General features: G+C 39.1%; 1 protein-coding gene across 2 annotated transcripts in view; it reads right to left on the bottom strand.

The window, feature by feature from the left end:
* Window positions 1–327: 327 nt before the first annotated feature.
* The window catches only part of atp2a2a (ATPase sarcoplasmic/endoplasmic reticulum Ca2+ transporting 2a), a 35,435-nt gene continuing 22,411 nt past the window's right edge, over window positions 328–13,351 (bottom strand). The window contains exons 11-21 of one of the 2 annotated variants that reach the window (XM_028456586.1): window positions 11,372–11,503; window positions 11,173–11,292; window positions 10,870–11,088; window positions 9,878–10,213; window positions 9,575–9,795; window positions 8,616–8,818; window positions 8,200–8,285; window positions 7,989–8,122; window positions 6,998–7,115; window positions 5,451–5,571; window positions 328–1,015 (exon numbers count right to left, since the gene is read on the bottom strand). In XM_028456586.1, the coding sequence (XP_028312387.1) occupies window positions 1,002–1,015; window positions 5,451–5,571; window positions 6,998–7,115; window positions 7,989–8,122; window positions 8,200–8,285; window positions 8,616–8,818; window positions 9,575–9,795; window positions 9,878–10,213; window positions 10,870–11,088; window positions 11,173–11,292; window positions 11,372–11,503 (1,704 nt within the window). In that variant the 3' untranslated portion in view covers window positions 328–1,001. Of the gene's footprint in view, window positions 1,016–3,116; window positions 5,572–6,997; window positions 7,116–7,988; window positions 8,123–8,199; window positions 8,286–8,615; window positions 8,819–9,574; window positions 9,796–9,877; window positions 10,214–10,869; window positions 11,089–11,172; window positions 11,293–11,371; window positions 11,504–13,351 lie in introns of those variants that run through there. The other variant, XM_028456585.1, reaches the window with a different exon arrangement.

Here is a 13,351-nt window from a genome sequence, read left to right as displayed (position 1 = left end):
GTTAAAACTAGGGGTGGGTACCTCACGATACAAAGCTCACGATAATGATTATCTCACGATATGACGATACTGCGATTATCGATATATTGGTTAGATATCAATCTACGATAATCTGACACAACAAGAAAAAAAAGATTAAGTGAAAAAATACAATATAATACTTATTTACAGAAATGTTGCAGTGTCAACATACCAATGTAAACAAACCAGTATCTCCAATAGTGCTTTGTGTAAACAAAAAATAGGGTCTTTCTTACCAGCGACACTATTATAGTGCAATATTCCAGTAAACAATATATTGGTTTCTTCAACAAACAATAACATTTCTGTGAAGACCTACCTGCACATTTTAGTGAAAATCAATACTTAGCGCGAGCATATTGATAATCAATCGTGCGAAAAAATAATGTGATATATCACCGTATCGAGATATTGTCACACTCCTAATTAAAACTAGACACTAGTTTATTTAAAACATCACTGTTGACTCATCATGAGTTTAATTTATGGTGGTTTAGGCAAATTTAGTCAATAACACAATGACAGTCAGCTCTTTTTCACTGAGGGGGCGGAGCCTCACATTCTAACCCTGTATTGATGCAAGATGAATCCTGCTCACTTCTTTTTCCGACATGCAGTAAAACGCTGAGATTTCTCAGCGAATGTTAATCAACGAGTGATGATCAGAGGGGCACAGTGATTGGTCTCTGAGCTGCAGGGGAGGAGCCAAAGAGTCTCCGGTTGCTGACACCTGAACTAAATGATGACATTGCAGATAATCCTCACGATGAAGAGCTGAAACTAAGATCTAAACCTGAACCATGGATCTCTCTTTGATTCCTCCTTCGTTAACGTTCCCTCCGACATGAAACCAAAACACACTCCTGACCTGGACGAGCCTCCGGCCCTGTTATCACTTCACCGCCATGCAGCTCCACACACACAAACACCAAAACAAAACCATGTGTCTCTCTGCCAGGAAATGAGGGGGAGAGGCAGCTTTACTTGGCCTTCGCTGCAAAGAGAACACAAGGAGAGGAAGAATCAAAGCAAGGCATTTCAAAGTAAAAGCTGGGCTACAAAACTGCTTAAAAACACACACAAATGTACCTGATGATGTCACATTGAGTCACTTCCAGGCTCACATTCTCAGTGTTTTTCTACAAACTGAACTAAATTTAAGGTGTAGCAAAATGCATGTCTAATATATCTATTTTTTAAACATCTTCTATTATCACATGTATTATTGATTTAAATATTGATCTCAGGTCCCAATAACACATTCTAAAATAGCACATGACGGGACTTCATGTTACTACAATAAAGGCAAACTGTGATGATATTATTTTTGTCATCCGGCCAGCGGATATAATCGTTATACACACACTTACTACAGAAAACACATTATGTTCATGCAATTAGTAATTAAAATAAATGGTATCGCCAGTTTGAAAGTGGGAGTTGCACTGTTGTACAAATCTACATACACACATGTATTTGTAAAATGTACTTGGACCCATAATTTGGTATGTATCCCAAAATATGTATACATATGGATCTATTTATACATGTTTGTATTAAATAAAAAAAGGTAAAATGTATATGTACTGTATACACTGGTATGTAAATGTATAGATTGATATACACAATCATATAGATAGAGTATATCCAAGCAGCACACATACTTGTGTGTTTACATATATATATATATATATATATATATATATGAATGAAGGCGTGTATGTATAAATACACACGTACACTAAGAAAAATGACAGGTAAATCCTTGAAATCATCCACTTCAGCATGACGTAAGTTTTTTTTTTTGTATGAAAGTTAAAGGTTTTGACTGAATTTTCCCAAACACTTCTGAACTAAAGTGAGTTTGATTTATTTATATACAGTCATTTACATGTAGACGTGTTACAACTGGAGCACACAAATGTTGAAATATCACTTTATTCTTTAAAAAATAAGACCCTACCCATTTAAAAATCAAACTAGACCCTAATCTAAGAGAAATTTCCATTCTGTACCGAGGGAAGATTTTCCCGAACAACGCGACGACGTTATTGCGTTCTTTGAAAAGCCTGAGCTGACACCACGCTGACTGTAGTTACAGGTAAACATGTGAGGAGAGGGAAAAGCTGTGGCGTTATTTACAGATCAACTGTGCTCAGCGTTTCTGTGTCTTTAAACACATTCAAGTACAGTATGTGCACGTTTTATATACATCAATAATGTCATCAAAGCACTCAGGAGAAGAACTATTACAGAGATGGGCAACTTTGGTTACAGTGGGGGCCACAAAAAATGTCATTGATCTGAGGGCCACAGAATAGAATAGAATAATGACTAATTGGAACGTTAATAGAGGAACGAACAAAGGTTTTTTTTTCTGTCATCGTGTATTTGTTTCGAGGGCAGCATGTGGCCCCCAGGCCACCAGTTGCCCACATCTGATCCATAACATGTGAAACAAATAAAACGTGTGCGATGGCTTTGTGTGCGCACTGTGACACAAGTTAGTGACAAACAGAGACTCTCAACTGGTTCATCTCCAGGACTCACAATTCCACCATATTGAACATTTACACAGAATATATGATAATATCACTATCGCATAAGCAGCTGTGAAATGACAATGTAGATTTTTACTGAGAAAATGTCTTTTCTTTTTACATTTTTCACCAGAAATTTGAAACAATCAATAAAATATATTCAATTAAAAGATAAATACTAAATATGATCATTTGTGCAATACATAAAAGCTCTTTTAAGACACTAAAAAAATGACTGCCTCTTATTGGTAGGCAAATGGCACTAATTCTTTATAAATGCATATAATTTGAATATATACAAATATTTTCATCAAAATGAATATTTTATAAATCTATGTGAACAATGTACACTTTTTCAAATTGAGAAAAATATATTCATAAATATATACTTTTGTAATTAATAGTACAGTGCCCGTCGGAAGTACACATTCATATAGTGGGAGGAGCTTAAGTAGAGTTGTCAATTATGGCCAAATGAGTATGTGTTTGAAGGTTGGATGTACAAAGAGGTGTACATACACAGTACTCTGTAGTGTTATAAAGGGCTATATTTGAGGGTGCAAATAAAATAGCGTGTGCAATTTTCCTGGTGTAACTCTATGGGACATGCACATGATGAATTGATAATTAAAGTTTGCACCAATGTTCGCTGGACTTAAGCAAATGGATAATAAATGTCATCCCCAGACCTTAGACCCTCCTCGGCAAGGAAAAACTAAAAAAACCCAGTGGTTAAATTAATTACACACAAACATGTCATGTACATCCAAGGTGCGCATTAGGCTATAAACATTATTGTGAAAATATCAGCGTTTATAATGCCATGTTCACGGAGAAATCTGCATGTTTCGCTGTTTGCTTTGAGCACAGCCGCTGGCGTTGCCCGGCAATAACTTCCGGGAACTATTTGAGACTATTTCAAACTTCCGTTGTCGCAACTCTCTCGCTCTAAACAGCTCTGTGCGTGTGCAGCATTTACACAAACTCTTACTGTTGGAAGTAACAATAGTTGGGACTCAGATCCTTCAAAATAAAAGCAGTTGAGAGCCTCTGCTTTAAATCACAATCGTAAAATGCTTACAGATCAGATGTTGTGGTTTTCCTAACAGTATTGAGGTAGCTAATATCTGCCTAATGCAGACAAACGACCAAAAGAAAGCAACATGACAATATTAGGGTGGAGCATATAAACTCTGCCCACTCAGTTTCAAAATAAAAGTCTATAGAATAGCGTACATTCTAAAAGATGGAAAAATGAAACCTTGTGGAAATGTGGAAACATGACACACCAGCAGGGGGCGATGTAAGGCCAAAATAAAAACAAAGATCCAACAGTGTTGCAACCTTTTACACATATATTTATATCCTAAAGATTTGGATTACAGACGATTTTTCTTAAAAACCAAGTCTGCTTCACTGATTATTGTTTTACCACATTTAAACATCTTACTACCAGCTTTCAGATGTATAAGTCAAACCAAAAAAAATACCGTTTTTATTTTCCATTCTTCCTGTTTTTGTTAAACAATCTTTTCTGTTCTTGTTTGGATTTTTATTCATTTGAAATAAACTTAAAAATGTTTACCTTGTGCTTGCTGATTTAAGTCTCCTTCAAAAACTCTGTTTAAAGCATTAAAATGTCTACGAAATATCATAAAAATAGAAAATAATCCCATCATTAGTGTTTAATTCTTCCCACTGATGTTTAAATATGTAAACTTGGGCTTGGCTGCAAGTAATCTGTGCTTTACTTTGTACACTTTTAATGTATTTAATTTACTGCTAAGGCTCTACTTGACTTTTACACATTCAAATGTAATTAATATCATTGTATTTGTTATTTTTTTACCAACAACTACACAATTTATTAAATATTTTTTATAAACCTTGAACTGAGTAAAAGAGATGTAAGGGTTGGATGTTACATATAGTTATTGCACAGAAGCATTCATTCATTCTGTAAATGGTGGACATTTTGGGGTCAACCACAGCTGTGCTTTTCTCAACTATTGTATAGAAAGAACATTCATGTGTTGGGTGTATGGGTTTAACTGGTGATCGTTATGAGTAGTGATGCAAGGCTTCATCAGGGGCTTTTGCCTTTGTTTATCGTCATATATGTTTACACATATATTAAATTTGTTCTGTTCATTTGACCCATCCCTGAGGAGCAGTGGGGGGGTTAAGGGACTTGCTCAACATCCCACACTGTCGGCCCAACACTGTCACTCAGTGTTTACATTCATCTCTTTTTCAGTAATAAAAATAAAAACAATTCAGATTCATATTAGGTTTTAAAACATCTATAGCAGCTACGCTGTTAGTCTCAAGATAACACGATCACGAGTTGAACCATAACACCAACTTATACAAAGGATCAAAGTTCAGCATTGTGCTGCTCCTAAAGTTACAGGAGAAGAACAATTAGACACATTTGAACTATTTCAGGATGTTCCACAGTGGTTCTCATTACTTTGTGCGTCTGATCACGCCGTTCACTCAACACACACGCACATGGTAACACAACCCTTGCCTACATCACATTTCTGACCAACCGCACAGCAGTTTTCCTCCGACGGTGTGTCAAAAACAAGAAGAGAGACGTGATTTTGTTGTGTTTTGGCATTTGAATAAAGCCACATATTAATAAATAACAGAGACGTGAAAAAGTGGGAGTGTGTTACATGGTGTTAGGAGTGTGTTAGGGTCCACCTCACTCGTTGCTGGGTGAGTCAGTCTGTCAGAGCCACAGCACGGCGCTCACGTTAGTGTCAGGGCTGTAGATCCACAGCACCAGGGGCAGAGTGATGGCTACGAAAGGCCAGGAGACGCCCCCCGCGCATGCGGACAGAGGGCGCCCTCCGCTGGCCGCGCGCTCCGGCTGTTTACCAAAGTCCAAGTAGTTTCTGGCCAAGAACTTGAGCAGCTCGTCCAGCAGGATGACAGGCATCGATATCTTCAGCACCATAAACCACTGGGACGCGTCCAGAGGAGTGATCTGGAAAATAACCTAAAGAACAAGTCACAAGCTTTTATTTAAGTCCTGGAATGTATTAAAAACGCACGCATTAAAAAAAAAAAAAGAAGTCATATATTGTAGAGAACATTTCAGGAACGAGAGTAAGTTGGCGCTCTGCTGCAAAGATGTATAAAAAAATTTAATTAAATACAACACTCCAACTGGAAGTCCCTGCAGAGAGTGGTGAGGACGATGGGAAAAAAAATCACCAGGACTTCACTTCCTCCCATCCAGGAGTTCACAAAAAAACGCAGTCTGACCAGGGCTCAGAAAATCAGCAGAGACACCTCCCACCCCCACTATGGACTGTGTTCACTGCTGGACTCTGGAATGAAGTTCTGTAACAGCTTCTTCCCTCAGGCCATACGACTTTTGAAAAAAGAAAAAAATAAATCCCTTTACTCCCCCTCAAACCCCACAACCGGATGACTGTACTGTAAAAAAGACAATATAACCTCACAGTACTGTAAAAATAAACAATATAACATACATTAAAAAAAACTTGTAATATATCTGTATAGGACTTTTACACATAGCTTTTCTTCTTAATATTTATTATATCTGTACCTTTTTCTTTTTTTAAATACTACTTACCTTATGTTAATACTTGGTGCTGTTTTTTATCCTGTAATACGAGCCAATGCAACAAAATTTAATTCTTATCTGAACTGTTAAGTCCAAGTTTGAATGACAACAAAGAAAATCTAAGTCTAACACTTCAAGGAGGAAAGTCTGAAATATAAACAAACAACATTCTGTTGTATGTTCACTAAAAGCACTACAAGTAATGTGTTTTTGTGGGCTAAACGGTGATTACTACAAAGGCGTATTAGGGCCACATTAAAATTAAAAAAAATCTGGACACTACAAGATAAAAGTCCTAATATTTTGAGAAAAAAGTTGTAATTTTATGAGAATAAACTCATATCTTAATAAAATTGTAATTTTATGGGATTAAAGTTATAACATTTCAAGAATAAAGTCGTAATATTAAGAGAATAAATCACCACCACACTGTGTGCAGTCACTTTATGTTTATGTTTGTTCCAACAAAAGAACCAGACTGATTTAGAGCAAATAGCCTCTTTAGTCGAGGAGGAAGTGGTGGAGTTCAGGCCTATCTCTATTTGCTGTGTTCACTTTAACATGGAATTCTGAGAGATGTACCATTAGCCTACAGGTTTTTTAAGATACAGCTTTATTCTCATTAAATTATTACTTTAATCTCAAAATATAACAACTTCAGTCTTGTAGTGCTCAGATTGCCTTTGCTAAATGTTTGAATAGAATGTGAATCTGCTTTGAGGGTGAATTCAGCAATTATCCGTCCTTTGTGATGAGTCTTTGTGGCCACTCGAGGTCAAAACTTGCTCTGCATCCTTATAGTGTGATGTGATGCTGGTGTCAAACTACTCACCGGTAATGGCTCCACGTACAGGATGAGGAAGTGCAGAGACATGGAGAGGCAGATGGCGCCCAGCAGCCAGATATTTTCCCACGGGGGCATTCTGAGCAGAGACTGGTTTTCTGACAGGCTGCACAACATGAACACAGAGGGTCAGTGAAGGACAAACTAGGGATGGACAATAATTATATTTATATATTCACATTAGACCCATGAGACAATTTAACTCGATAAGTCAATCTGATAACATCATCATCATCATTCTCCTTCTGACTCTTCCTCCATTTCACCTCCCAAGCGTCTCCTCGTATTTGAACATAACCATTTCACTATGCAGCGCTATGTCTCTGTAGCCCCGCCCCCTTCCTCTTTCAGAGCCAGATCCACACGTGTGGCTGACAAACTAAAACAAATCAGCTCCCAATCATTAGACAACTCCTTTTGTTCACTATTATCCAGTGTTTCTCAAATGGGGGTACGCAATGCCACCACGGGGGGTATTTGAGAGAGAGAGAGAGAGAGAGAGAGAGGTAATTCAACAAATAAAGTGTCAGTCTTGGTCCTACCCCAGGCATGCATGAGATGACCGGAGATGATAGAAACGATGGAAATAAATCTATTCAGGAGCTACTAAATCAGAGTTTTTCAACCTTGGGTCGGGACCCCATGTGGGGTCACCTGAAATTTCAGAATTTTTTTTTTAATTATTATTATTATTTTTTAATTAAAACAACATACAAACTTAAGCAAGTTTTACGGCCCCCATCTGTGGAACAGTGTGCCAGAGAACGTCAGGGCTGCAGAGAATGTTCATATTTTAAAAAACAGGCCCGAGACCCACCTTTTCAAATTAGATTTTAACTCATTATTTATTCATTCATTTTTTGAGCCAAAAAAGTTTGAAAACCACTGCTCGTATCCATCCCCAAATCTTATGTGCACAAATGTGCGTCGTACATGTGCACCAATGATGTGCATCCCTGTTAATAAAACGCTCTCCGACCTGTTCAGTGCGTTGCACATCTCAATGGTGACGAGGACGGAGAGCGCCATCGTCATTGGATAGGGAGATTCAAAGACTTCACAGTCCAAGTCTCCAAAGTCGGGATTATCGGGTCCGCACTGGAGGAAGTGACTCTGTGTGGGAGAAAGGAAGAGGATGAAGGGATGAAGAAGTGGGAGGCAGATGCAATGAGGAATCCCGCGTGACGCACCAGCTGGTACAGAGTGATCTGCGGTCCATCATCAGACCACATGAACCACCAGGCAGCCGCTCCCACTGTGGCAGCACCCACGTAGCCTGAGACACAAAGATGAAGGTTCAGGTGTGAAAACTGTTCCCATAAAGTAGATCACGTTAGATTACATTTTTATACATTTTAAATATTGAATTGTGTTTTAGAAGTCATGTTGTGTATTATACGTATTTTTCTCTCAAAATGTATGTTTTTCTCTCATTTTTGTGTATTCTTGTTGTGTTGTGTGTTTTTGGAGTCATATTGTTATTTTTGGTTGTAAGTCCCTGTATTTTTAGTTGATATTTGGTGGTTTTTTTGGACTCATTTTGTGCTTTACTTCTGGGGGCACATTAAATATGACTGAGGACTGCGTTTGGAGGAACATGTCTGACCTCCGATGGCGAGGTATCTGAAGAACAGCCAGCCGGAGATGAGTGGCTCCTTGGCGTTCCTGGGCGGTTTCTCCATGATGTCGAGGTCTGGAGGGTTAAAGCCCAACGCCGTGGCTGGAAGGCCGTCCGTCACCAGGTTTACCCAAAGTAACTGGACCGGGATCAAAGCTTCAGGGAAGCCCAGAGCTGCTGTGAGGAAGATGCTGTAAAATAGGGAAACATTTAGACACAAACTACTGTAAAAACTGTCAAACCTAAAACTACAACTTTAACCCCATTCTCCATCAGATCTGCCTCCAGCAGAGCCAGACATTTGCAACAGACATTTTTTAATTGCTAATACAATTTCAAGCTTTTAAAAATTCTGATTAAGACGATATCTACATTATGTTTATAAAACAACTACAATGAACTTTGATTGATGAAACCCTAGTCATTTTTGTATTTCTGTCATCAGTGTGTTTTTTTTATATTATTTCTATATTTTTGGAGTCCTTTTATGTTTATATTTTGTGTGTTTGAGTCATTTTGTTTTGTGTGCCTTTGCAGTCATCTTTGTTATGAATTTGTTGTTTTGGAGTATTCTCTTTATTTTATTCCTTGTTTATGTATTATATCCCATTTATTACCCATTTATTTATTTTGATCATTAAAATCATATATTCTAAATTATATAATAATAAATGTGAAATGTTTATCAAAACTAAAATGAATTTATGAATGAAAATGGACAATATTTTATTTAGAAACAACTACGAAAAAATTCAGTAAATGCAACTGGAAAAAAAACAAAAAATATTGTATTGCTGTTATAACTACTAAGATAACCTGAATCTATATTTGTGATTCAAATTAACACTGTGCAAAAACCTTTGAACGTATTTTAATTTAATGTTGCTGAACTTTAGCTCCAGTATGAATTCCAACAGTCAGAGTTGTGGGGACTCTCACAGACTCACCACACCACCTCCCCCACGTTGGAAGAGATCAGGTATCGGATGAACTGCTTCATGTTGTTGTAAATTGCTCGTCCTTCCTCCACGGCTGCCACGATGGATGAGAAGTTGTCGTCGGCGAGGACCATCTCTGAGGCTGACTTGGCAACGGCGGTGCCAGAGCCCATGGCGATCCCGATCTCCGCCTTCTTCAGCGCGGGAGCATCGTTCACGCCGTCGCCCGTCTGAGATCGGAAACACAGAAAACACGTTAGTTAAACCTCTGGGTTTCCGACAGTCATTTGTTTGTAATTTGTGTATTCGTACCATGGCTGTGATCTCATCAAATCCCTGCAGGAACTCCACGATCTTGGATTTATGCGAAGGCTCGACACGGGCGAAGCAGCGAGCGTGTATCACCGCCTGCTGCTGGTCGTACGGCGTCAGGTCGTCGAACTCCCGCCCGGTGAAGGCTTTCTGCTCCACGTCGTCATCCTCACTCAGGATCCCAATGCGGCGGCAGATAGCGACGGCCGTGCCTTTGTTGTCTCCTGTGATCATGATGACGCGGATTCCAGCCTGCCGGCACAGCTTGATGGAGGCGGCCACTTCCTGTCTGGGAGGATCCAGCATGCCGACACATCCGACAAAGGTCAGGTCGGACTGAGGAAGGAGAAGAACAAACAATTAATATTCATGAGGCTGATTGAGCTCAGTGTGTTTTCTACCTGAACACTTTGGAACAGAGTAAAAAGTCAGACTTTAACCTAAAAATGCTGAAAAATTAGCGTTACAAAGGAATATTAAACGGATGCTGTAAACACTGAGGTTATGTATTTTCTCTTTTTAGACCACGGACACTCAGAATCATTTATGCTCATAGAAATGTAGAACAAGCGGCTTTAATACCAGATAAAGCTGACACACACTGCCCCCTGCTGGCAGAATAAGCCACTCCAGAAACAAGTGTCCACACGAGTTAGAAACTAAAAAACACATATTTTTCCAATTTCTGAATAAACATCCAGTAATGGGTTGTCGGTCACCTGAAATATCTTGTAATTGATAAAAAATTAAAATACACAATCTTTAATGACTTTTACTTTGTCAAATATAAATGTATTTAACAGTAATAATACAGTTCAGTATACAAATATGAGCTTATTACTTATAGCTTATTACTAGAACGTGTAATACAGTATAACAAACTTGATCAAAAACTAATTTAGGAAAAAACAATGTATGTAGGGTCTTGATATCTAAATGGGGTCACGGTCCAAAAAAGGTTAGGAACCACTGAGTTAAGTGGACCTTCTCACCTCGTACTCTGAGAATTTGGCTGTCTCGGTCAGAATCATGTCGTCTATTTTGGGCGGGCTGTCCCGTGTGGCCAAAGCCAAACACCTCAAGGTGTCGCGTCCCGTCCCGTACTCCCGGATGACGGACATGATCTTCTCCTTGATGCCTTTGCTCAAGGGCACTTTGGTGTTTCCCACTCGGACGTGAGTGCATCTGTCGATGACTCCCTCCGGTGCTCCCTGTGAAAAAGGTTTAAAGCTCAGCACTGTGAATGTTATCACGTGATGTTTTTCCCCAGACAAACATTACGTAACATTCCTCACCTTCACAAACATTTTCCCCATGGCCGACCGGGACTTGTTTGGAGTGCAGTACACAGACATGGACTTCCTGTCTCTGGAGAACTCAAGGGTGAACTCTTTCTTCATCAACTGTTTGATCACCTGATTGGATAAAAGAGGACAAACCGTGAGAGCTGCAGCCTTATGGGAAGGAACGGTATAAGAAGTCGTGGTCACTCACTGAGTTGCAGGCGTTCGCTCGCTCGATCTTAGACAGACCGTGGACTTCAGTGTCAAAGACGTTCATCTTCTCCACTAGGCAGGTCAGCGCCGTCTCTGTGGCCTCGCCCACCTTCTCGTACAAGCCTTTTACCTGCCACAGGAAACACACAGCCTTTGATTTTCAAATAGTGCCGGAACAAAACTGATGTATGCTGATGATCTTGTTGTGTTCAGTCCAAGCAGTGCAGGTCTCCAGGAACTTCTTAATATCTGTTCAAAATATGGTGTGAATTTTATTATAAAATATAATGCAACTAAAAGAGTTGTAATGATCTGTATGACTGCAGAAGACACAAGCTTGTATTATGTGGCAACAACTTGAATGTTTAAGTAAGTACATTTTATTTCTATAGCGCGTTTCACAGATAAAATCACAAAGTGCTGAACAGGCAAAAATTAAATTTAAACAACAGCAGCAACATCACAAAAGGATAATAAAACACCACATAATTTAAAACAACAGTAGGAACATCATAAAAGTTTAATAAAAATTAAAAGCAATTTAACCAAAAGCCTTTCTGAAAAGCGTGGTCTTCGGATGCTTTTTAAAAGAGTCCACACAGACAAGCTCACAGAGGGACTGGTGTAGGCTATTCCAGAGTCTTGGCGCCACCGCCTGGAACGCTAGGTCACCCAGGGTTTTAAAGTGCGTTTTTGGGGTCATGAGGAGACTCTGGCCTGATGACCGAAGGGTGCGCCCTGACGTGTAGGGGCACAAGTCAGTGATATACTGAGGGGACTGACCATGCAGCGCACAGAAAGTAAGGACTAGAATTTTAAACTCAATACGAAAATTAACTGGAAGCCAATGAAAACCAGAAAGAATGTGGGTAATGTGGTCTTTTCTGAGAGCACCGGTCAAAAGTCTGGCAGCAGCATTCTGAACAATCTGAAGTCCCTTTAGAGTCGACTGTTAAAATTCTGGACTAAGAGTCAAAAAGAGCAATAAAAGATGATGATCGTCCAGTTTTATTTAAAACCTACAAACATTAATCGAAGTAATGCTGCTTTTGCACAACAAAATAAGAGGTTTTTGCAATAACTTTGTATATTCTTTCAAATCTGTAATCAAATAAAAGGCAGGTTATTTAATATTTAATGCTAAAGTGGAAAAAATGTCAGTAACATTTGACATGCAGCAGTTGACTTTTCAGTTTCACATTCCTTCCGATCGTCCTAATTTTAATGACTTCTAGGTATCAGGTGAGAGATAAAGAAAGTTAAAGGTAGTTTCCATCCTCTGGAAATCAATGTATTTTTTATAATATTATAGGCAACTTTAGCCATTGACCCTGCTCAGCCAAGTGAGGCTACATGCTAAGCTACGTGTTAAGCTACATGTTAAGCTACCCGCTAAGCTACGTGCTAAGCTACGTGCTAAGCCAAGTGCTGGTATAGAGTTCCTTCAAAGTCTCAGAGGAAGACGGCACATTTACTGTCTGGAATCTAAGAATGTTGAAGGGAATAAGAAATGGCCGCTGAGCAGACGGTAAAAGTTTATAGTTTTATTCTTTTAACTTGTCTTTACATTTCTTTTTAATATGAATTCAAAATTCAGGTTCAAGATACAAGTTTTTTTACAATAATAATAATGCATCAATTTTATAATAATTCATCTATTATCATAGACACTCAAAGTCGCTTTACAGAATTAAGGCATTATTCTTTCACTCCACACTTAGTGGTGGTAAGCTACTGTTGTAGCCACAGCTGCCCTGGGGCAGACTGACGGAGGCGAGGCTGCCATAGTGGGCAATCGGCCCCTCCGACCACCACCAACACTCACTCACACACTACATTCATACTAGGCAATGTGGGTGAAGTGCCTTGCCCAATGACACAATGACAGATACCAATGGGGTGGCTGCCACCCCCCACTGTGGCACCTGGAATTCTCAGGTCTCCCATCCAACTACAAACCAGGCCCAGACCTGCTTAG

Source organism: Gouania willdenowi, chromosome 9, assembly GCF_900634775.1.
Source record: "Gouania willdenowi chromosome 9, fGouWil2.1, whole genome shotgun sequence".
Lineage (NCBI taxonomy): Eukaryota > Metazoa > Chordata > Actinopteri > Blenniiformes > Gobiesocidae > Gouania > Gouania willdenowi.
This window is presented reverse-complemented; position numbering and strand designations above follow the sequence as displayed.